Source organism: Lathyrus oleraceus, chromosome 6, assembly GCF_024323335.1.
Source record: "Lathyrus oleraceus cultivar Zhongwan6 chromosome 6, CAAS_Psat_ZW6_1.0, whole genome shotgun sequence".
Taxonomy (NCBI): Eukaryota; Viridiplantae; Streptophyta; class Magnoliopsida; order Fabales; family Fabaceae; genus Lathyrus; species Lathyrus oleraceus.
The window spans coordinates 516,678,500-516,703,727 of record NC_066584.1 but is presented as its reverse complement, the minus strand read 5'-3'; the positions used below and the strand labels follow the sequence as shown (position 1 = coordinate 516,703,727).

Here is a 25,228-nt window from a genome sequence, read left to right as displayed (position 1 = left end):
CATTGCAAAGAAAACACCATCAGGCACCTTTAAGTTATACACAAGAAATCAAATATCTTAAAACCCAGAAAACAGTAAGAAATCAATATCACAAATAATAACAACAAAAAATAAACTTACCATTTTGCATTTCTTCCATCTTTTTTCTTACTTCTTCTTTTCTTGCTTGACACGCTTCAAATTCCATAGTATAATTTCTAAAAGTTCGTTCATCAAAATTCCCACCTTGATGCACAGTGTTGAGAAAGAATCTCAACCTGCCCATCTTTCTTTCAAGCATTACGCACCTTGCGTCAATTCTAGATATCTCTTCAAGAAACGCTTCCATTTTTTCCTTTCCTTCACAATTTCAATTCTTGTAGTGTTGAGATTACTAAGTGGTAGTGGTATCTTATTATCAGTGTGTATATATAGCTCAACGGTGCATTCTAAAATAAAATTTTTAAAATCACTTCACAGAGAATATTACGTTAATATGATGACTTTAGTCATTGAACAGAGAGTTTCTCTTTGGAAGATGCAAACATAGGAGCATGAAATGGAAAAGTTAGAGTTAATTAGTTTATAGTTGCAGGAAATGGAAAAGTTGGAGTTAATTCGTTTATAGTTGCAAGAAACGGAAAAGTTGGAGTTAATTCGTTTATGGTTGCAGGAAATGGAAAAGTTGGAGTTAATTCGTTTATTGTTGCAGGAAATGGAAAAGTTGGAGTTAATTCGTTTATAGTTGCAGGAAATGGAAAAGTTGGACTTAATTCGTTTATAGTTGTAGGAAATGGAAAAGTTGGAGTTAGTTCGTTTATAGTTGCAGGAAATGGAAAAGTTGGAGTTAATTCGTTTATAGTTGCAGGAAACAGAAAAGTTGGAGTTAATTCGCTTATAGTTGTAGGAAACAGAAAAGTTGGAGTTAATTCGCTTATAGTTGCAGGAAACAAAAAAGTTGGAGTTAATTCGCTTATAGTTGCAGAAAACGGAAAAGTTGGAGTTAATTCGTTTATAGTTGCAGAAAACGGAAAGGTTGGAGTTAATTCGTTTATAGTTGCAGGAAACGGAAAAGTTGAGATAATTCGTTTATAGTTGCAGGAAACGGAAAAGTTGGAGTTAATTCGATTATAGTTGCAGGAAACAGAAAAGTTGGAGTTAATTCGTTTATAGTTGCAGGAAACGGAAAAGCTGGAGTTAATTCGTTTATAGTTGCAGGAAACGGAAAAGTTGGAGTTAATTCGTTTATAGTTGCAGGAAACGGAAAAGTTGGAGTTAATTCGTTTATAGTTGCAGGAAATGGAAAAGTTGGAGTTAATTCGTTTATAGTTGCAGGAAACGGAAAAGTTGGAGTTAATTCGTTTATAGTTGCAGGAAATGGAAAAGTTGGAGTTAATTTGTTTATAGTGGCAGGAAATGTAAAAGTCGGAGTTAATTCGTTTATAGTTGCAGGAAATGGAAAAGTTAGGGTTAATTCGTTTATAGTTGCAGGAAATGGAAAAGTTGGAGTTAATTCGTTTATAGTTGAAGATGTGTAATTTGTTATAGGCCTGCTATGATTCTGTCTATATATCTAATGCAATTATGTTGAAAAGTATAAGATGATACAAATGAAACATTATAGTTGAATTCAACGTAAATCAAAATTAAAACGTTAACCAACATGGTTATACATGGATCTGAAAAGTCAACCAAAAGTACTACCTATCTTCAAAAACTATACATGTTTATAATTGCTGTAACTAAGTAACTGAAGATTGATTGATGTTTCTTTAACACAAATCATCCAAGACTCCTATTGATGTGTTACTTTCATCCAAGACTCATCTACAAATTAAACCTGAAAACACAAATCTAAAATGTAAAAACAGAATCATGACATTTTAATACTCTCAAAGGTTTCATGAGAAATGCACCAAGACGAACACACTTACCATTCTAAAACGTATATACAAGAACACCGCCAAGAACATTGCAAAGAAAACACCATCAGGCACCTTTAAGTTATACACAAGAAATCAAATATCTTAAAACCCAGAAAACAGTAAGAAAGCAATATCACAAATAATAACAACAAAAAATAAACTTACCATTTTGCATTTCTAACATCTTTTTTCTTACTTCTTCTTTTCTTGCTTGACACGCTTCAAATTCCATAGTATAATTTCTAAAAGTTCGTTCATCAAAATTCCCACCTTGATGCACAGTGTTGAGAAAGAATCTCAACCTGCCCATCTTTCTTTCAAGCATTACGCACCTTGCGTCAATTCTAGATATCTCTTCAAGAAACGCTTCCATTTTTTCTTTCCTTCACAATTTCAATTCTTGTACTGTTGAGATTACTAAGTGGTAGTGGTATCTTGTTATCAGTGTATATATATAGCTCAACGGTGCATTCTAAAATAAAATTTGTAAAATCACTTCACAGAGATTATTACGTTAATATGATGACTTCAGTCAGTGAACGGCAAGTTTCTCTCTGGCAGATGCAAACATAGGAGCAGGAAATGGAAAAGTTAGAGTTAATTAGTTTATAGTTGCAGGAAACGGAAAAGTTGAAGTTAATTCGTTTATAGTTGCAGGAAACGGAAAAGTTGGAGTTAATTCGTTTATAGTTGCAGGAAATGGAAAAGTTGGAGTTAATTCGTTTATAGTTGCAAGAAATGGAAAAGTTGGAGTTAATTCGTTTATAGTTGCAAGAAACGAAAAAGTTGGAGTTAATTCGTTTATAGTTGCAGGAAACGGAAAAGTTGGAGTTAATTCGTTTATAGTTGCAGGAAATGGAAAAGTTGGAGTTAATTCGTTTATAGTTGCAGGAAATGGAAAAGTTGGAGTTAATTCGTTTATAGTTGCAGGAAATGGAAAAGTTGGAGTTAATTCGTTTATAGTTGCAGGAAATGGAAAAGTTGGACTTAATTCGTTTATAAGTGCAAGAAATGGAAAAGTTGGAGTTAATTCGTTTATAGTTGCAGAAAATGGAAAAGTTTGACTTAATTCGTTTATAAGTGCAGGAAATGGAAAAGTTGGGGTTAAATCGTTTATAGTTGCAGGAAACGGAAAAGTTGGAGTTAATTCGTTTATAGTTGCAGGAAACGGAAAAGTTTGAGTTAATTCGTTTATAGTTGCAGGAAATGGAAAAGTTGGAGTTAATTTGTTTATAGTTGCCGGAAACGGATAAGTTGGAGTTAATTCGTTTATAGTTGCAGGAAACGGAAAAGTTGGAGTTAATTTGTTTATAGTTATAGGAAACGGAAAAGATGGAGTTAATTCGTTTATAGTTGCAGGAAATGGAAAAGTTTGAGTTAATTTGTTTATAGTTGCAGAAAATGGAAAAAAAGTTGGAGTTAATTCGTTTATAGTTGCAGGAAATGGAAAAGTTGGAGTTAATTTGTTTATAGTGGCAGGAAATGTAAAAGTTGGAGTTAATTCGTTTATAGTTGCAGGAAATGGAAAAGTTAGGGTTAATTCGTTTATAGTTGCAGGAAATGGAAAAGTTGGAGTTAATTCGTTTATAGTTGAAGATGTGTAATTTGTTATAGGCCTGCTATGATTCTGTCTATATATCTAATGCAATTATGTTGAAAAGTATAAGATGATACAAATGAAACATTATAGTTGAATTCAACGTAAATCAAAATTAAAACGTTAACCAACATGGTTATACATGGATCTGAAAAGTCAACCAAAAGTACTACCTATCTTCAAAAACTATACAAGTTTATAATTGCTGTAACTAAGTAACTGAAGATTGATTGATGTTTCTTTAACACAAATCATCCAAGACTCCTATTGATGTGTTACTTTCATCCAAGACTCATCTACAAATCAAACCTGAAAACACAAATCTAAAATGTAAAAACAGAATCATGACATTTTAATACTCTCAAAGGTTTCATGAGAAATGCACCAAGACGAACACACTTACCATTCTTAAACGTATATACAAGAACACCGCCAAGAACATTGCAAAGAAAACACCATCAGGCACCTTTAAGTTATACACAAGAAATCAAATTTCTTAAAACCCATAAAACAGTAAGAAATCAATATCACAAATAATAACAACAAAAAATAAACTTACCATTTTACATTTCTTCCATCTTTTTTCTTACTTCTTCTTTTCTTGCTTGACACGCTTCAAATTCCATAGTATAATTTCTAAAAGTTCGTTCATCAAAATTCCCACCTTGATGCACAGTGTTGAGAAAGAATCTCAACCTGCCCATCTTTCTTTCAAGCATTACGCACCTTGCGTCAAATCTAGATATCTCTTCAAGAAACCTTCCATTTTTTTCTTTCCTTCACAATTTCAATTCTTGTACTGTTGAGATTACTAAGTGGTAGTGGTATCTTATTATCAGTGTATATATATAGCTCAACGGTGCATTCTAAAATAAAATTTGTAAAATCACTTCACAGAGATTATTACGTTAATATGATGACTTCAGTCAGTGAACGGCGAGTTTCTCTCTGGAAGATGCAAACATAGGAGCAGGAAATGGAAAAGTTAGAGTTAATTAGTTTATAGTTGATGGAAATGGAAAAGTTGGAGTTAATTCGTTTATAGTTGCAAGAAACGGAAAAGTTGGAGTTAGTTCGTTTATAGTTGCAGGAAATGGAAAAGTTGGAGTTAATTCGTTTATAGTTGCAGGAAATGGAAAAGTTGGAGTTAATTCGTTTATAGCTGCAGGAAATGGAAAAGTTGGACTTAATTCATTTATAGTTGTAGGAAATGGAAAAGTTGGAGTTAATTCGTTTATAGTTGCAGAAAATGGAAAAGTTTGACTTAATTCGTTTATAAGTGCAGGAAATGGAAAACTTGGGGTTAAATCGTTTATAGTTGCAGGAAACGGAAAAGTTGGAGTTAATTCGTTTATAGTTGTAGGAAACGGAAAAGTTTGAGTTAATTCGTTTATAGTTGCAGGAAATGGAAAAGTTGGAGATAATTCCTTTATAGTTGCAGGAAACGAAAAAGTTGGAGTTAATTCGTTTATAGTTGCAGAAAACAGAAAAGTTGGAGTTAATTCGTTTATAGTTGCATGAAACGGAAAAGTTGGAGTTAATTCGTTTATAGTTGCAGGAATCGAAAAAGTTGGAGTTAATTCAGTTATAGTTGCAGGAAATGGAAAAGTTGTAGTTAATTCGTTTATAGTTGCAGGAAACGGAAAAGTTGGAGTTAATTCATTTATAGTCGCAGGAAATGGAAAAGTTGGAGTTAATTCGTTTATAGTTGTAGGAAACGGAAAAGTTGGAGTTAATTCGTTTATAGTTGCAGAAAACAGAAAAGTTGGAGTTAATTCGTTTATAGTTGCATGAAACGGAAAAGTTGGTGTTAATTCGTTTATAGTTGCAAAAATCCGAAAATTTGGAGTTAATTCAGTTATAGTTGCAGGAAATGGAAAAGTTGTAGTTAATTCGTTTATAGTTGCAGGAAACGGAAAAAAGTTGGAGTTAATTCGTTTATAGTCGCAGGAAATGGAAAAGTTGGAGTTAATTCGTTTATAGTTGCAGGATATGGAAAAGTTGGAGTTAATTCGTTTATAGTTGCAGGAAATGGAAAAGTTGGAGTTAATTCGTTTATACTTGCAGGAAACGGAAAATTTTGAGTTAATTCGTTTATAGTTGCAGGAAATTGAAAAGTTGGACTTAATTCGTTTATATTTGCAGGAAATGGAAAAGTTGGAGTTAATTCGTTTATAGTTGCAGGTAACGGAAAAGTTGGAGTTAATTCGTTTATAGTTGCAGAAAACGGAAAAGTTGGAGATAATTAGTTTATCGTTGCAGGAAACGGAAAATTTTGAGTTAACTCGTTTATATTTGCAGGAAATGAAAAAGCTGGTGTTAATTCGTTTATAATTGCTGGAAATAGAAAAGTTGGAGTTAATTCATTTATAGTTGCAGGAAATGGAAAAGTTGGAGTTAATTCGTTTATAGTTGAAGATGTGCAACTTGTTATAGGCCTGCTATGATTCTGTCTATATATCAAATGCAACTATGTTGAAAAGTATAAGATGATACAAATGAAACATTATAGTTGAATTCTACGTAAATCAAAATTAAAACGTTAACCATCATGGTTATACATGGATCTGAAAAGTCAACCAAAAGTACTACCTATCTTCAAAAACTATACAAGTTTATAATTGCTGTAACTAAGTAACTGAAGATTGATTGATGTTTCTTCAACACAAATCATCAAAAACTCCTATTGATGGGTTACTTTCATCCAAAATTTAATACTCCAAGACTCATCTACAAATCATCCAAGACTCATCTACAAATCAAACCTGAAAACACAAATCTAAAATGTAAAAACAGAATCATGAAAATTAAATACTCTCAAAGGTTTCATGAGAAATGCACCAAGACGAACACACTTACATTTCTTAAAAGAATATACAAGAACACCGCCAAGGACATTGCAATGAAAACACCATCAGGCACCTTTAAGTTATACACAAGAAATCAAATATCTTAAAACCCAAAAAACAGTAAGAAATCAATGCCACAAATAACAACAAAAAATAAACTTACCATTTTGCATTTCTTCCATCTTTTTTCGTACTTATTCTTTTCTTGCTTGTATTGTTGAGATTACTAAGTGGTAGTGGTATCTTATTATGAGTGTATATATATAGCTCAACAGTGCATTCTAAAATAAAATTTGTAAAATCACTTCACAGAGATTATTATTTTAATATGATGACTTCAGTCAGTGAACGGAGAGTTTCTCTTTGGAAGATGCAAACATAGGAGCAGGAGATGGAAAAGTTAGAGTTAATTCATTTATAGTTGCAGAAAACGGAAAAGTTGGAGTTAATTCGTTTATAGTTGCAGGAAACGGAAAAGTTGAAGTTAATTCGTTTATAGTTGCAGGAAACGGAAAAGTTGGAGATAATTCTGTTATAGTTGCAGGAAACGGAAAAGTTGGAGTTAATTCGTTTATAGTTGCAGGAAACGGAAAAGTTGGACTTAATTCGTTTATAGTTGCAGGAAACGGAAAAGTTGGAGTTAATTCGTTTATAGTTGCAGGAAACGGAAGAATTGAAGTTAATTCGTTTATAGTTGCAGGAAATGGAAAAGTTGGAGTTAATTCGTTTATAGTTGCAGGAAACGGAAAAGATGGAGTTAATTCGTTTATAGTTGCAAGAAATGGAAAAGTTGGAGTTAATTTGTTTTAGTTGCAGAAAATGGAAAAGTTGGAGTTAATTCGTTTGTAGTTGCAGGAAATGGAAAAGTTGGACTTAATTCGTTTATAGTTGCAGGAAATGGAAAAGTTGGATTAAATTCGTTTATAGTTGCAGGTAACGGAAAAGTTGGAGTTAATTCGTTTATAGTTGCAGGAAACAGAAAAGTTGGAGATAATTCGTTTATAGTTGCAAGAAACGGAAAAATTAGAGTTAATTCGTTTATAGTTGCAGGAAATGGAAAAGTTTGAGTTAATTCGTTTATAGTTGCAAGAAACAGAAAAGTTGGAGTTAATTCGTTTATAGTTGCAGAAAATGGAAAGGTAGGAGTTAATTCATTTATAGTTGCAGGAAATGGAAAACTTGGAGTTAATTCGTTTATAGTTGAAGATGTGCAACTTGTTATAGGCCTGCTATGATTCTGTCTATATATCAAATGCAACTATGTTGAAAAGTATAAGATGATACAAATGAAACATTATAGTTGAATTCAACGTAAATCAAAATTAAAACGTTAACCAACATGGTTATACATGGATCTGAAAAGTCAACCAAAAGTACTACCTATCTTCAAAAACTATACAAGTTTAGAATTGCTGTAACTAAGTAACTGAAGATTGATTGATGTTTCTTTAACACAAATCATCCAAGACTCCTATGGATGTGTTACTTTCATCCAAGACTCATCTACAAATCATACCGGAAAACACAAATCTAAAATGTAAAAACAGAATCATGACATTTTAATACTCTCAAAGGTTTCATGAGAAATGCACCAAGAAGAACACACTTATCATTCTTAAACGTATATAAAAGAACACCGCCAAGAACATTTCAAAGAAAACACCATCAAGCACCTTTAAGTTATACACAAGAAATCAAATATCTTAAAACCCAGAAAACAGTAAGAAATCAATATCACAAATAATAACAACAAAAAATAAACTTACCATTTTGCATTTCTTCCATCTTTTTTCTTACTTCTTCTTTTCTTGCTTGACACGCTTCAAATTCCATGGTATGATTTCTAAAAGTTCGTTCATCAAAATTCCTACCTTGATGCACAGTGTTGAGAAAGAATCTCAACCTGCCCATCTTTCTTTCAAGCATTACGCACCTTGCGTCAATTCTAGATATCTCTTCAAGAAACGCTTCCATTTTTTTCTTTCCTTCACAATTTCAATTCTTGTACTGTTGAGATTACTAAGTGGTAGTGGTATCTTGTTATCAGTGTATATATATAGCTCAACGGTGCATTCTAAAATAAAACTTGTAAAATCACTTCACAGAGATTATTACGTTAATATGATGACTTCAGTCAGTGAACGGCGAGTTTCTCTCTGGAAGATGCAAACATAGGAGCAGGAAATGGAAAAGTTAGAGTTAATTAGTTTATAGTTGCAGGAAATGGAAAAGTTGGAGTTAATTCGTTTATAGTTGCAAGAAACGGAAAAGTTGGAGTTAATTCGTTTATAGTTGCAGGAAATGGAAAAGTTGGAGTTAATTCGTTTATAGTTGCAAGAAATGGAAAAGTTGGAGTTAATTCGTTTATAGTTGCAAGAAACGAAAAAGTTGGAGTTAATTCGTTTATAGTTGCAGGAAACGGAAAAGTTGGAGTTAATTCGTTTATAGTTGCAGGAAATGGAAAAGTTGGAGTTAATTCGTTTATAGTTGCAGGAAATGGAAAAGTTGGAGTTAATTCGTTTATAGTTGCAGGAAATGGAAAAGTTGGACTTAATTCGTTTATAGTTGTAGGAAATGGAAAAGTTGGAGTTAATTCGTTTATAGTTGCAGGAAATGGAAAAGTTGGACTTAATTCGTTTATAAGTGCAGGAAATGGAAAAGTTGGAGTTAATTCGTTTATAGTTGCAGGAAACGGAAAAGTTGGAGTTAATTCGTTTATAGTTGCAGGAAACGGAAAAGTTGGAGATAATTCGTTTATAGTGGCAGGAAACAGAAAAGTTGGAGTTAATTCGTTTATAGTTGCAGGAAATGGAAAAGTTGGAGTTAATTTGTTTATAGTTGCAGGAAACGGAAAAGTTGGAGTTAATTCGTTTATAGTTGCAGGAAACGGAAAAGTTGGAGTTAATTCGTTTATAGTTGTAGGAAACGGAAAAGATGGAGTTAATTCGTTTATAGTTGCAGGAAATGGAAAAGTTGGAGTTAATTCGTTTATAGTTGCAGAAAATGGAAAAGTTGGAGTTAATTCGTTTATAGTTGTAGGAAATGGAAAAGTTGGAGTTAATTTGTTTATAGTTGCAGGAAATGTAAAATTTGGAGTTAATTCGTTTATAGTTGCAGGAAATGGAGAAGTTAGGGTTAATTCGTTTATAGTTGCAGGAAATGGAAAAGTTGGAGTTAATTCGTTTATAGTTGAAGATGTGTAATTTGTTATACGCCTGCTATGATTCTGTCTATATATCTAATGCAATTATGTTGAAAAGTATAAGATGATACAAATGAAACATTATAGTTGAATTCAACGTAAATCAAAATTAAAACGTTAACCAACATGTTTATAATTGCTGTAACTAAGTAACTGAAGATTGATTGATGTTTCTTTAACCCAAATCATCCAAGACTCCTATTGATGTGTTACTTTCATCCAAGACTCATCTACAAATCAAACCTAAAAACACAAATCTAAAATGTAAAAACAGAATCATTACATTTTAATACTCTCAAAGGTTTCATGAGAAATGCACCAAGACGAACACACTTACCATTCTTAAACGTATATACAAGAACACCGCCAAGAACATTGCAAAGAAAACACCATCAGGCACCTTTAAGTTATACACAAGAAATCAAATATCTTAAAACCCAGAAAACAGTAAGAAAGCAATATCACAAATAATAACAACAAAAAATAAACTTACCATTTTGCATTTCTTCCATCTTTTTTCTTACTTCTTCTTTTCTTGCTTGACACGCTTCAAATTTCATAGTATAATTTCTAAAAGTTCGTTCATCAAAATTCCCACCTTGATGGACAGTGTTGAGAAAGAATCTCAACCTGCCCATCTTTCTTTCAAGCATTACGCACCTTGCGTCAATTCTAGATATCTCTTCAAGAAACGCTTCCATTTTTTTCTTTCCTTCACAATTTAAATTCTTGTACTGTTGAGATTACTAAGTGGTAGTGGTATCTTATTATCAGTGTATATATATAGCTCAACGGTGCATTCTAAAATAAAATTTGTAAAATCACTTCACAGAGATTATTACGTTAATATGATGACTTCAGTCAGTGAACGGCGAGTTTTCTCTCTGGAAGATGCAAACATAGGAGCAGGAAATGGAAAAGTTGGACTTAATTCGTTTATAGTTGTAGGAAATGGAAAAGTTGGAGTTAATTCGTTTATAGTTGCAGAAAATGGAAAAGTTTGACTTAATTCGTTTATAGTTGCAGGAAATGGAAAAGTTGGGGTTAAATCGTTTATAGTTGCAGGAAACGGAAAAGTTGGAGTTAATTCGTTTATAGTTGCAGGAAACAGAAAAGTTTGAGTTAATTCGTTTATAGTTGCAGGAAACGGAAAAGTTGGAGATAATTCGTTTATAGTTGCAGGAAACGGAAAAGTTGGAGTTAATTCGTTTATAGTTGCAGAAAACAGAAAAGTTGGAGTTTATTCATTTATAGTTGCATGAAACGGAAAAGTTGGAGTTAATTCGTTTATAGTTGCAGGAATCGGAAAATTTGGAGTTAACTCATTTATAGTTGCAGGAAACGGAAAAGTTGGAGTTAATTCGTTTATAGTTGCAGGAAACGGAAAAGTTGGAGTTAATTCGTTTATAGTTGTCGGAAACGAAAAAGATGGAGTTAATTCGTTTATAGTTGCAGGAAATGGAAAAGTTGGAATTAATTTGTTTGTAGTTGCAGAAAATGGAAAAGTTGGAGTTAATTCGTTTATAGTTGAAGGTGTAGCACCTCAAATTTGCACCTATCATTGTACATACATTTTCATATTAGGTCATAACATATCATAGTCCATTGCATAGCATTTGCATTGTCCTCAGTTGCCTCAAGAGCAAGCAAGCAAGAATTAGGTCAAACTGATCAGGAGATCAGTCAACCAATCAAGCAAAGGTGTTTCTCAAGGAATCAAGGTCCTAGGGTTTGTCCAACAAGTTCACATGACTTGGAGGTCTTTTTGAAGTGTTCAAGTCAAGGGTGGAAGGCTCAGAGGTCAGCAGTCAGTGCACAACCAGGTCAAAACCCTAGACAGTCAACAATCAATCAAAGCAGTGGATGGTGGCCATTCTTGTGGAATTTGGGCACCATGATCAATCATCAAGAGTTCATATGTCTTGGGACATCATGTGAAGTCAAAATCTCAAGGAATTAGGGTTTGGAATTCATCAGAAGTGCACAGTCAAGTCCAAAACCCTAGAAAGTCAAAGTTGGTCAACTGTGGTTGATTCTTTGGATTTGATGGATAGAAATGGTTTGAAGGAGTTTATTCATGTCCTAATAGGCCTCATGTGTCATGGCAATCAGCATCATGGAAGAATTTGAAGCAAATCAGAAAAATTCCCAAAATAGAAACTGGACCTGTAATTTCAACTGCCAAAAATAGAAACTTCTTGATCCTCAACTTGCATCATGATACAAGCTCCAAATGAATTTTTGCCCAACATGAAAGTTGAAGATCTTGTTCTCCCATTTTCAAAAAGTCCAAGAACTCTCAAATCCCATGTGTGGTTGTCAAGATATGATCAATTCATTTTCACAAAATTTTGAACTTCAAAGGGACATATCTCTCAAACCACAAGGCCAAATTTGGTGGGGTTTTTTCCTACAAACCACATTTTTCATCCTCTTTCCAAAAATATAAATTTCACTCATCAAAACCTTACCATTCAAAATGGCATTTTTGGACCTTTTTCATTTAAAATCAAAGTTTGACCAAACTTTGACTTTTTGAATTAAAACTTTTTTCACCATTTGGCCAATTGAGATTGCTTTTATATCATATTTGTGACTTGTTCCAATTCTAAAATCATGTTCATACCATTGTCATATCACTATTTTGGCAAAGTTGCATAATTGGCAAAAGGTGCAATTTGGTTTCATGCGTGAAGGCAAGATGTAGCATTTCACAAGCCAACTTAAAACAGCATTGGTATAAGTCATTTGCAGCCTGTTTAAGGCCCAAGCTCGTGGCAAACATACCCCTCCTTTTCACTTGTGCAAGAGATTAGCAACATGGCAATTGATTCATTTTAAGCTAAGCCAAGTTACTACTTGATTAAAGGACTTTAAACAGATGCATATAAACCATTTTTTGTTCATTTCCACAACCCTAGAGCTGCAGCCACACGACAAAACCCTCTCATTCCCTCATTGTTCATTTTTGCAAAAGGTGAAATTCTGAGCAAACCATCAAAATACACGAGCAATCCTTGATCCCTCCTTCACCTATACAACATTTTGAGTCCATTTTCACCATCAATTACCAACTGTAACCCTCTTTTGAGCTCTGCATCTTCAAAGCTTTCTCCCATGGCAGCTTGGAGCTAGGGTCGAGTCAAGCGAGGTTGAGCATAATTTCTCCAAGAGTGCACCATTTGGGACCAAAACCTTCATCTGTTCAAGCTCCAATCATTCAAACAAGCACTGTTTCTTCCATTGCTTCAAAAACAAGTAAAATCTCGACTCCTTCTTTTCTCAAAACCATGTTATGATTAGGTTAGGCTCTTGTATGCTGAACATGTTACAACTTGTATCGTGGCAAATGGTTACTTGATAGCTGAGAAATCTGGATTTTATTTTTGTTGCATAAACTTGTTTTTCTTCGATTTGCTCATATGTTGTTGATGTAATGAAAATCATTGGTGGATTTATGCTACTTAACGTTGGATGAAGCTATTTGTGTGCCCAATTTCTGTTTCTGAACTTTTGGAAATTTTGAACTCATGAAGGTGATGAAGTTCATACCCTGTTGTTGAACTTTTAGCTTGCCCAGAATTTGTACGTGTGTTGGTTTCTTTGTTTGTTTGTATGTTGCATGAGCCTATTGTAATGATGCCCTACTGCTTGCCATGCCATGATGATTTTCGTTTGGATCTTGATAAGCATGATAATTGCATGATGATGAATGAATGTGGCTGTTAGTTAAAACCCTAGCTGCGAAACAATTCCCAGAAAGTTTGAAGTTTGATTGGCTAGTGTTGTTGGTGTCACTGTTTCATTGAGGGCCAACCAATCAGGTTATTTCGTTTGGCCCTCCAAAACACTGCCGTTTTGATAAATGATGGGCAGAATTGCAAAAATGCCATCGGTCAACTTAGGTTGACTTGCCATGCCTTGTATTTTGTTCATGTTGCTTCAAATATTCATCCATCTTCCACAATTCATATTTCAATCAAATTTCATCCAAAAATCCTGAAAATTTTTCCATCATGTTCATGATTGAGTCTAGTTTTTAATTATGATTTTTAATCATTTTTTCATTGACTGGATTTTTATTGACAATTGTTTTCCCAACATGTGTGCATAAATGATACATCTTACCATTTCAATTGTGAAATACTCATGTTATGTCCAATGACTTTGAAATTTTTTGTGATGAAACTAGACACATTCACCTTCATTTTGATATAAAGTTTGTGGATTTCTCATTTGTGGTTTGTGTGATATGATTTTTTGAAGTTAGGTGTTACATTTGGTGTCACACTAATGATATGCATTTTCTTGATTTTAAATGACATGCTTCCTTACATCCAAATGACCCCAAATTTTGCATGATCCCTCCCTTACATGTCTAGTTCATGTGTGATTTTTCCTGGAATTAATTGTGCTGTTTTCCATTTGATTGTGAATTTTCTTCCCTGCCTAGTTCATGGTTGACTTTTTGTGCTACATGTTGCCAAATCATTTGGGAAATCCTCATACCATATTGTATGACCATGAAATTTCATATGTGATAACTAGACATCTCAAGCTTTGCATTGGTGTTAATCTCATTCATTTCTTTTCTGTTTTCGAATTGATATGATTTTTTGAAGTTGACCCATGTTTGTTGACCTTCACCATGCTTACTTGAATTTGGTTTGACTTCATGATTTTACTTGACTGCCTTCTTCTCATCCAAATGCCATGAAATTTTACATGTCTACCATGTTAGATGTTAGGATTGAGTGTGATTTATTTGATGATTTTTGAAATTGTTTAGGTTGACTTTTGATGCAAGTCATTCTGTTGACTTTTGTATGCTTTCCTTTGCCTTACTTTGACCTCAAATGTTCATGAAATGATCATAATGCATGATTTGAATGTGGGCCCAATTGTGATTGCTTTCTAATTGGTTGACTTTGACTTTGAGTTGACTTTTCCTTGCTGCCTTGACTTTTTCTTTCATCTTTGACCCTAGGCTAGTCCTAGTGGTCTTCTAAGCTTATGTTGAGTTCATCTGTTTCAGGTTAAGCACCAATGCTTCCAAGACATTTCAAATTTGATTGAGTTGAATTGTTTATTGTGCTAACCTTTGTTTTGTAGGTGTGACTCACATGCTTGAGTCTTTGTGCCTTGCACAATTGGTCCCTCTGTGGTTAACTATTGGGTTATTTCCTTTTGCTTTGAACTGTTGACTTGTTTACTAATAAGTTTGACTTTTTCAGGTACACTTTAGTTGCTTTAGTTGCTTGCTTTGCTTTTTAGCAATTGCTTTGAGGTATAAACATTTCTTCTTCATGTAGTCTGGAGACCCGGTCTGTTATTTGACCGGGCAAACTGTCTGAAGTCCTCCTTAAGAGGCAATGCCTGTGTGTGTTTAAATTTGTCCCAAGCAGGAAAAGTCCTTCAAGTAAGGCAATTGGTGGAAGGTAGGGATAAGCAATCTATCCCCCACTATTCAGTGTGTCCTCTCTCTGCTCCCATTACATGGTTGAAGCATTGAGATAAATACCCAAGATCTAATCGAGTCAATAATGTGGAGAGAGTTCCTACTTTCTGAACTCCCACACTTTCTTACATGCTCTCCCTGATCAGGGATAGAAGCAATGAGGCACACCCCTCATCTCCTTTTCATCTGCTTCACCTTAGCCTCTCAATGGCAAGGTTAAGAGCGACCTTCACCCATTACAGTGGACTTTCATAGTCAAACCCTCTTGTGTGAGCCCCCTTGTTTGGCTATAGAGTGTGTTGTTTGATTCTCATTGACTGTTTGGTTGCTTCATATGCACTTGCTTGCCTGTATGTTATGCATTTATCATCATCAATTGCCATTAATGCATGAGCATCTCTTTTGTCTGTTTGACATCATTATTGTTGTTTACCCATTGAGGACAATTGTAAGTCCCACAAGTTGGCAGTTGTTTTCCTAGGATCATACTGTGTGTTAGAATAAGTCCCACAAGTTGGCATCTGACATCCCTGGTTTGCTTTCTTTGTTTGTGAGAGGATGCAATTGTAAGTCCCACAAGTTGGCATTCGCTTTCCTATGATCATGTGTGGAGTTAACCTAAGTCCCACAAGCTGGCAGTTGACTTCCATATTTCTTCATTGTTTTCTTTTTGAGGAGATTAGTGTAAGACCATTGAGTGGCCTCTGATATCCATGTCTGTTTTAGGAGATTGGTGTAAATCCAGCTATTGGTATCCGATATCCGCTTTTGTTTATGAGATTGGAGTAAGACCATTGAGTGGCATCCGGTATCATTTGTTTGTTTATTTCATCATTACTTACTTTCCATTCCAAAGGACACCCTTGAATCATTTCCCATATGATCTCAAGAAGTGAACTCCTGAGAAGTTCTACTATCCATCCTCATTCATTCATTCCTCATTGTGTCCTAGAATCTTTTCACACTTTGATCTTAAACTTGACATAGACATTGTGCAAACTTCTTCATGTTTTCAAACTAAAAACCTGGACCCCAAGTCCTTGACTTTTTCAAACTTCATTTCATAATACTTCTCTGAATCAATCCTAATCATACTTGACTTCATTTTCATAATTACAATCAATTAACTTCACTCACTCAATTGCTTTGGCCTCGTCCATTGTTTTGTTTAAAATTGAATCCAACTCACTTTTGGAAATCTTTTAGCCGAACTACGGCGTTCTGATCCTTACCTTTGATGGAAGGTACGTAGGCAACGGGTTCATCCGTTCGAACCCAATAACCCAATAAAACTTGTATATTCTTTTCTCACCATCTCACTCATGTTTGCACAATGCATATGTCTTAACAAATAACAATCTTTTACAATAAATGTGAAAAGGGCTCCCTAGGAGTACCTAGGACGTAGTGGGTGCCTAACACCTTCCCATTGCGTAACTTACCCCTTACCCGGAATCTCTGATCTTTTATTAGTTTTCTACGTGTAAAACTTCTTAGGCTTTTGTTCGCTTTTTAGCCAATCCTTTGGATAAATAAAAGTGCGGTGGCGACTCGAAACTTCATTGTATTGCTTTGCTTATGGTTTAATCGATAAATCATATGGCGACGAATACACCGCTACAGAAAAGTGGCGACTCTGCTGGGGACTCTAGTTTCCTTGGCGGTAGTGCCTACTTTTCACCTTTGTTGTGATATATTGTTATTTGTTATTTGATTTATTCTTGTACCATTTGGGATCACTGTATTGATTGTAATGTGTGATTTGCTTGACATACATTGCTGTTTGCTTTGGTGGTCTGTGAGATGAGTTCTATACCCGAACTCGAGTGCACTCTAGGATAGGAGAATGGCATAGTCTTGTTGACTGGTGTGGAGTATTCCTTAGCCAGTTGACTTGCGAGTCCATTCACTTGGTGGAGGTCATGTTGAACTAATAATGTCACACAAGTTATTTGTGGTTAGGCATTATTCTTTCAATCATGTGCCGCAGAAGCCAAGGACCTTAGTTTACCAAACCCATCTTGGCCTATTTCTAGGACCGTAGTGCGGAGGTCGTACAGATGTCAGTTCTGATGCGATTGTCACGCGATACTACACTCATAAGAGTTTCTCTTGAGAATATTCTTGGAATACGAGTATTCGTTCCTCCGATAATATTCGAAAGATGGAACGATGATTATGGGAACCTCTGATAGAACATGTCTGGCAGGTTTAAACCCTAGTACACTCCTTTTGGGTGGTTCTTAACCGAGACCTCATGCTCGTGACTCTCAACAAACCCTTGATTCGTGGTTGAGTCGTTCAAACATCATTAATATCAATGGATCCCGGATCGGGTGCAAAACCTAAAATCCACCAAAGCGGCTGGTTGATATTAGGGATGTTTGAACCGGTTCATGTACCGTTAATATCAATGGAACTTGGGTGTCGATAAGGTGAAAACCTAAATCCACCAAAATGGATGATTGATATTAGGGATACACAGAGCTTTCCCACGACCTTTGCTTGGTGTGACTTGCTTGATTCTTGAGTGTGTTTGTTGCATTCATACATTCATGCACTCATCCGCATACATGTCATCATCAGAAAAAAAAAAAAATGTTCAAGGAACTTAAAGGGTTTATTTGCAAATTTTTCAGACAATGGAAAGACCAAAAAGACATACAAAGAAGTACAGCTTCAAGCAGCCCGACGTAAAAGAGTTAAGGAATCTGACATCATATGTATTAGATCCCTTGGGTTTCAAAGCTCGCTATGGGAAGCTTCTGCCTCTGCTCACCACTCAGGTTGACGAAGGGTTGATGAGTACTCTTGCTCAGTTCTACGATCCGTTGCATCGTTGCTTCTTATTCCCAGACTTCCAGCTACTGCCAACCTTGGAAGAATATTCTCACCTCATTGGGATTCCGATTCTGGATCAGGTGCCGTTCAGTGGCCTAGATAGTATTCCATCTGCTCGAGAGATTGCTAGTCTGTTGCACATAGATGAAGATCTGATTGGAGCTAACCTGACTACCAAAGGCGGAATTCAGGGTTTTCCTTCCGAGTTCCTCATTTCCCAAGCTACCTTCTATGGGAAGGCCATGAGTGAGGATGCCTTTGAGGCTCTATTCGTACTGCTTATCTATGGTTTGGTGCTGTTTCCCAACTTCGACAAGTTCGTAGACATGAACGCCATTAGGATCTTTTCCGTCCTTAATCCAGTTCCGACCTTGTTGGGTGATGCTTATTTCTCCATGCACTTGAGGAATATAAAGAATGGAGGAGTCATTGTCTGCTGTTTACCCCTGCTGTACAAGTGGTTTATTTCGCACTTGCCGCAGACAGTCGCTTTCAAGGAGAACAAGGGATGTCTACGGTGGTCTCAGAGACTCATGTCTCTCACCAATGATGATATCACCTGGTATGATCGCGTGTATGATACCGTCCAGATCATCGACTATTGTGGGGAATTCCCTAATGTGCCTCTTCTTGGTACATGTGGTGGGATTACCTACAATCCTATTCTTGCACGACGTCAGCTTGGGTTCCCCCTGAAGGATAAACCTAATAACATTCTGTTAGAAGGTGCGTTTTTCCAGGAGGGTAAAGATCCCCAAGGCCTGAAAGCCAGATTTGTCCGTGCATGGTGCAGTATCCGCAAGAAGAGTAGGAATGAGTTGGGTCCGAAGAACTGCATTGCTTTGGAGCCCTATACTTCTTGGGTCAGACAGAGAGCTGCCACCTACCTGATGCCGTACGATCATCCAGGACCTACGCCGTTGGATGTGGCTGGGCCTTCAACCCTCCCTACCCAACGCGTAGAGGAGTTGAGAGAGGAGGACCTTTCGCGTGCCTGGATCCGTGAGAGGGAGGAATTGCTGCAGCAGCTCAAGGAGAAGGATGCTATGATTGAGTTTCTCGAGCACCGAGTGATCGACGATCCGAACGACACTTGGACTTCTCTGCTTCCTCAGTCATCCAAATTCTGGAAGAGGAAGTATGATCGACTTGCCAAAGAGAAAGCTGACATGGAGGCTGCCTATGAGAGGGAGATCAAGAAGTTGTGCACTTCCCGTCTTCCAGCATCCCGAGCTTCTAGGGATCCATAGGATGTCATTTACCTTTTCTCTTTGTAATGAATCAAAAATGCTGTATTTCTTTGTCTCAAAATATTTTGAATCAAATATTTCCATTAGCAAACAAAAATGTTTAAATATTCAAAATATTGCAAATAATACCCCAAGGGTTCCTTGAAAACAAAGCATTTGCACAAGCATTGCATGCATCATACTCATCTCATTTGCATAACAGGTGTTCTCAGGCCGTCTTCTCACTTTGATTCCTGTGTCCAGACAGGATAGCTGACCAAAGGCCGCACCGCTACTCAACAAGGCTCAACCATCAACGCAACATGGATCAGGTTCAAGCCGAGTTAGCAGAAATGAGGGCAAGCATGGCCCAGTTCATTCACATGATGCAAGGGGTCGCGCAAGGTCAAGAAGAACTCCGAGCATTGGTCCAGAGGCAAGAAGCCACATTGCCACCGCCCAACCAGCCTCTGCAAGAAGGAAACCCAGTTCCTGACGTTCCCGCCGCTGCTATTCCCGTCAACAATTATGCTGTGGGTGAAGAGTTGAGGGGTATCCGAGTTGACGGTCAACCGATTATTCCGGATGTTGTTAGTCCCAGAGTCATCCATGCTCCGGTCCGTAATAGAATTCCAATTGTTGACAGACAAGAGGATTTGTTTACTATGCTCAGTGAAGATGACAACATGTTGGGTAGAAATGATGCGAGAGATCGCAAAGTGGAAGCCCTTGCTGAAAAAATCAGAGCAATGGAATGTCAAAACTCCCTCGGTTTTGACGTTACGAACATGGGATTGGTTGAAGGACTTAGAATCCCGCACAAATTCAAGGCGCCGTCATTTGACAAATACAACGGTACCTCCTGCCCTCGCACCCATGTGCAGGCATATTACAGAAAAATATCCGCATACACTGACGATGAGAAGATGTGGATGTATTTCTTCCAGGATAGCCTATCTGGGGCGTCTTTGGATTGGTATATGGAATTGAAGCGGGATTCAATTCGGTGCTGGAGAGACCTGGGTGAGGCGTTCCTCAGGCAGTATAAGCACAACATGGACATGGCTCCGACCAGAACTCAGTTGCAGAGCTTATGTCAGAAAAACAACGAAAGTTTCAAAGAGTACGCCCAGAGATGGCGCGAACTAGCTGCGAGAGTTCAACCCCCTATGCTGGAAAGGGAGTTGACTGACATGTTCATTAGCACTCTTCAGGGTGTTTACATGGACCGGATGGGAAGCTGCCCATTCGGAAGTTTTTCTGACGTCGTTATCTGCGGCGAAAGAACTGAAAGTCTAATCAAGGCTGGGAGGATCCATGATGCTGGTTCCTCATCTTCTTCTAAGAAACCCTTCTCTGGGGCACCTCGCCGTAGAGAAGGAGAAACCAATGCTGTACAGCACAGAGGGAGTGCATACAGAGCTAACAACAACAGGGACCAGTATCGTCCAATAGCTGCAGTGACCATTCCTGCGCCTCAACCGCGTCCACAACAACAAAGGGTTCAGCAACAACAACCGCAACGACCTCAACAACAGCAACAACAACAACAACGTCCTTTCCAGCCTCAGCAGAGACAGAGGTTGAATCCTGATAGAAGATTTGATCCTTTGCCTATGACGTACGCCGAGCTACTACCCGAGCTACTCCGGTTAGGGTTTGTAGAATTGCGTACGATGGCAACTCCTACCGTGCTGCCACCCGGCTATGATGCCAATGTAAGATGTGACTTTCACTCTGGGGCACCAGGCCACCATACTGAAAGATGCCGGGCGTTTCAGCACAAGGTCCAGGACTTGATTGATTCCAAGGCAATCAACTTCTCTCCGGTTCCGAATGTGGTAAACAATCCTATGCCTCAGCATGGTGGGCATAGGGTTAATAACATTGAAGATGGGGAAGCTGAAGACCTAATCGTAGATATTGAAGATGTTCAGACGTCTTTGTCGGTCGTCAAGGGCCGATTGTTGAAGGGGGGTGTTGACCCAGGTTGTTCAGAGGAGTGTTTGGGCTGTTCAGAGGCCATGAATGGTTGTGACCAGTTGAGGGCTGGAGTTCAGAGGTTAATAGATGAGGGCTGTCTACAGTTTAGCCGTGCTACCAGAGATAATGGGGCAGTGTCTACTGTCACCATTTTTTATAAGCCGGCTGAAGGAAGAGGACGTGGGGCTGTCAGTACACCCACCACCAGCAATACTCCGGTTACCATTCCTACCCCGGTAACCATCAGAGCACCTACTACTATTGTGGCGTCCGGCAGAGGACAAGTTGGAAATAGTAGAGCTGTTCCGTGGAGTTATGACAATGCCTATCGCCGAGATAGGAGGGCTGGTAACCAAACGAGGCCAGTTAACCAAGCACCGGTTACGATCAGTGCTCCTGTGAGGATCCCTGCTGTTACAAGTCCTGTAGTGGACAATGTTGGAGGACAGGGAGGCTTCACAAGGAGTGGACGACTGTTTGCTCCTCAGCCTTTGAGAGATACTGCTGCTGAGTCATCTGCAAGGGCTAAGGGCAAACAAACAATGGTTGACGAAGAACCGGCTCAGAAGGAGGCTGAGGGTTCTTTCCAGAAAGATGTCGAGGAGTTTATGAAGATCATTAAGAAGAGTGATTACAAGATTGTTGATCAACTCAACCAGACTCCGTCGAAGATCTCGATACTCTCCTTGTTGATGTGTTCTGAGGCACATCGGGACGCCTTGCTGAAAATGTTGAATATGGCATATGTCCCGCAAGAGATATCGGTCAACCAGCTGGAAGGTGTACTAGCAAATGTGAGTACCAGGCATGGTGTAGGTTTCACTGACCTAGACTTGACACCTGAGGGCCGTAATCACAACAAAGCCTTGCACATCACTATGGAGTGCAAAGGTGCAGTATTATCACATGTGCTAGTGGACACCGGGTCGTCCCTGAATGTCCTTCCGAAGCGGATATTGAAGAAAATCGATGTTGAGGGAGTCGTGCTCACTCCCAGTGACCTGATAGTTCGTGCATTTGATGGATCCAAGCGTTCTGTCTTTGGTGAAGTCACTTTGCCGGTGAAGATAGGTCCAGAGGTGTTCGACATTGTTTTCTACGTGATGGACATTCAGCCTGCTTACAGCTGTTTGTTGGGGCGTCCTTGGATTCACGCCGCTGGAGCAGTTTCGTCGACTCTCCATCAGAAACTCAAATATGTCTGGAACGGTCAGATTGTGACCGTCTGCGGTGAAGAGGAGATTCTGGTGAGTCATCTCTCCTCATTCAAGTATGTTGAGGTAGATGGCGAGATCCACGAAACCCTGTGCCAGGCGTTCGAGACTGTGGCGTTGGAAGGGGTAGCTTGTGCAGAGCAGAGGAAGCCGGGCGCTTCGATATCGTCGTACAAGCAAGCCAAGGAGGTCGTTGACTCCGGCAAAGCGGAAGGTTGGGGCAAGATGGTTGACTTGCCAGTGAAAGAAGACAAATTCGGCATTGGGTACGAGCCTCTCGCAGCAGAGCCGAGCGTACAAGCAGGTCCGAGCACCTTCACCAGCGCTGGGCTGATGAACCATGGAGACGTCTTTGCTACTGATGGTGAAGACAGTGATCATGATTTGGACGTCTGGGTCCGCCCTTGTGCACCAGGCGAGGTTATCAACAACTGGACAGCAGAAGATGTAGTCCAAGTTACTCTACTGACAGAGTAATTTTCTTTTGTTTTTTCATTTTGCATGAAAACCCTACGTTCTGCCCAGGGCGTAGTGGTTCATTGTAGGGCCACATCATGTTCGCAATGTTTATAAATAAAGGACGTTTTTTCAATCAAATTTTGAGATCTTTGTCTTTCTATTTTTCTGTTTTTCCACTTTTTCAAAACAATAAAAATGGCAATGTTTTTATTTTTGTGACTTTATTGAAATCTTTTTCTAAAAACAAAACATTAAACATGCAGAGATGATCTTTTGGCATCCACTGTGAACGACTCTGTTATGGCTCAGTATGATTTCAACAATCCCATCTACCAAGCTGAAGAGGAGAGTGAGGAAGACTGTGAACTCCCTGCAGAATTGGTCAGACTACTGAAGCAAGAGGAAAGGGTCATCCAACCTCATCAGGAAGAGTTGGAAATCATCAATTTGGGTACTGAGGACGCCAGAAGAGAGATCAGAATTGGGGCCGCTTTAGAAGACTCTGTCAAGAGGAGGCTAATCGAGATGCTAAGAGAATATGTGGAAATATTCGCCTGGTCATACCAAGATATGCCGGGTCTGGATACAGACATTGTGGTGCATCGGTTACCTCTCAGAGAAGAGTGCCCGTCGGTTAAGCAGAAGCTTCGCAGAACTAGTCCTGATATGGCTGTCAAAATCAAGGAAGAGGTTCAGAAGCAGTGGGACGCAGGTTTCCTAGCTGTCACCAGTTACCCGCCGTGGGTTGCCAACATCGTTCCCGTGCCGAAGAAGGATGGCAAAGTCAGGATGTGTGTCGATTACCGGGATCTGAATAGGGCGAGTCCGAAAGATGATTTCCCATTACCTCACATCGATGTATTGGTGGATAATACGGCTCAGTCCTCGGTATTCTCTTTCATGGACGGTTTCTCGGGCTATAACCAGATCAAGATGGCGCCAGAGGACATGGAAAAGACGACATTCATTACACCTTGGGGCACGTTCTGCTACAAAGTGATGCCATTTGGGCTGAAGAATGCCGGTGCTACCTATCAAAGGGCAATGACGACTCTCTTTCATGACATGATGCACAACGAAATCGAAGTGTATGTGGATGATATGATTGCGAAGTCACAGACAGAAGAGGAGCACCTGGTAAATTTGCAGAAGTTGTTTGACAGACTGGTCAAATTCAAACTGAGGCTGAATCCGAACAAGTGCACGTTTGGAGTGAGATCCGGGAAGCTCTTAGGCTTCATTGTCAGCGAGAAAGGGATTGAGGTAGATCCAGCTAAAGTCAAAGCTATTCAAGAGATGCCTGAACCGAAGACGGAAAAGCAAGTCCGTGGGTTTTTAGGGAGGTTGAACTACATTGCAAGGTTCATATCTCATCTAACCGCCACATGTGAACCCATTTTCAAACTACTCAGAAAGAATCAGGCTATCAAATGGAATGATGATTGTCAGAAGGCATTTGACAAAATCAAGGAGTACCTACAGAAACCTCCAATCCTGATCCCTCCAGTTCCAGGGAGACCACTGATCATGTACCTTTCAGTCACTGAGACTTCGATGGGGTGTGTATTGGGACAGCATGACGAGTCTGGTCGAAAAGAGCATGCCATATACTACCTAAGCAAAAAGTTTACCGACTGTGAAACAAGATATTCACTGCTCGAGAAAACTTGCTGTGCTTTGGCCTGGGCTGCTCGCCGACTAAGGCAGTATATGTTGAACCATACTACTCTGTTGATTTCTAGGATGGATCCAGTCAAATACATCTTTGAGAAGCCAGCTCTCACTGGATGTGTTGCCCGTTGGCAGATGATCTTAACAGAGTATGACATTCAGTACACGTCGCAGAAAGCCATCAAAGGTAGTATTCTGTCAGACTATCTTGCCGAACAACCGATCGACGATTATCAGCCTATGATGTTTGAATTCCCTGATGAAGACATCATGTACCTAAAGACGAAAGACTGTGAAGAGCCGCTTGTCGAGGAAGGACCGGATCCTGATGACAAGTGGACCCTGATGTTTGATGGGGCTGTGAATATGAACGGTAATGGTGTTGGGGCGGTGTTGATCAATCCCAAAGGTGCCCATATACCTTTCTCTGCCAGATTGACGTTCGACGTCACCAACAATGAAGCTGAGTATGAGGCTTGTATCATGGGGATAGAAGAAGCCATTGATCTGAGGATCAAAACACTTGATATATTTGGAGATTCAGCTCTAGTGATCAATCAGGTCAATGGAGATTGGAATACAAACCAGCCACATCTAATTCCGTACAGAGATTACACCAGAAGAATACTGACGTTCTTCAAAAAGGTGAAGTTGTATCATGTCCCGCGAGACGAGAATCAGATGGCTGATGCCTTGGCTACTTTATCCTCCATGATAAAGGTTCATTGGTGGAATCATGTGCCACATGTTGCGGTGAATCGACTCGAGAGGCCTGCATATGAGTTTGCAGCCGAGTCTGTTAATGCTATTGATGATAAGCC

General features: G+C 38.4%; 3 protein-coding genes across 3 annotated transcripts; 2 read left to right on the top strand and 1 right to left on the bottom strand.

Moving 5' to 3' along the window:
- Window positions 1-642: 642 nt before the first annotated feature.
- Window positions 643-1,517, top strand: LOC127096521 (uncharacterized). Its single transcript, XM_051035082.1, has 2 exons — window positions 643-1,066; window positions 1,120-1,517. Exons 1-2 carry the CDS (start codon window positions 643-645, stop codon window positions 1,515-1,517), a joined length of 822 nt encoding a protein of 273 aa, XP_050891039.1.
- Window positions 1,518-2,505: 988 nt separating this feature from the next.
- On the bottom strand, window positions 2,506-4,205 carry LOC127096520 (vegetative cell wall protein gp1-like). Its single transcript, XM_051035081.1, has 3 exons — window positions 4,092-4,205; window positions 3,905-3,967; window positions 2,506-3,543 (listed from the first exon to the last, which is right to left on the bottom strand). The coding sequence occupies exons 1-3, from the start codon at window positions 4,203-4,205 to the stop codon at window positions 2,506-2,508; spliced, it is 1,215 nt and encodes a 404-aa protein (XP_050891038.1).
- A 2,964-nt stretch (window positions 4,206-7,169) lies between these two features.
- On the top strand, window positions 7,170-9,553 carry LOC127096519 (uncharacterized). Its single transcript, XM_051035080.1, has 4 exons — window positions 7,170-7,191; window positions 7,284-7,411; window positions 7,575-7,620; window positions 8,571-9,553. Exons 1-4 carry the CDS (start codon window positions 7,170-7,172, stop codon window positions 9,551-9,553), a joined length of 1,179 nt encoding a protein of 392 aa, XP_050891037.1.
- The last annotated feature ends 15,675 nt before the right edge of the window (window positions 9,554-25,228 follow it).

Coding starts and splice junctions, on each gene's coding strand:
- LOC127096520 (XM_051035081.1), bottom strand. CDS start 4,205: ATGGGCAGGTTGAGATTCTTTCTCAACACTGTGCATCAAGGTGGGAAT. Junction 3,968..4,091: donor GTCAAGCAAGAAAAGAAGAA/GTAAGAAAAAAG, acceptor TATAACTTAAAG/GTGCCTGATGGTGTTTTCTT. Junction 3,544..3,904: donor TGTATATACGTTTAAGAATG/GTAAGTGTGTTC, acceptor TAATTGCATTAG/ATATATAGACAGAATCATAG.
- LOC127096521 (XM_051035082.1), top strand. CDS start 643: ATGGTTGCAGGAAATGGAAAAGTTGGAGTTAATTCGTTTATTGTTGCA. Junction 1,067..1,119: donor CGGAAAAGTTGAGATAATTC/GTTTATAGTTGC, acceptor TTATAGTTGCAG/GAAACAGAAAAGTTGGAGTT.
- LOC127096519 (XM_051035080.1), top strand. CDS start 7,170: ATGGAAAAGTTGGAGTTAATTC. Junction 7,192..7,283: donor GGAAAAGTTGGAGTTAATTC/GTTTGTAGTTGC, acceptor TTATAGTTGCAG/GTAACGGAAAAGTTGGAGTT. Junction 7,621..8,570: donor AAATGCAACTATGTTGAAAA/GTATAAGATGAT, acceptor TTATAGTTGCAG/GAAATGGAAAAGTTGGAGTT.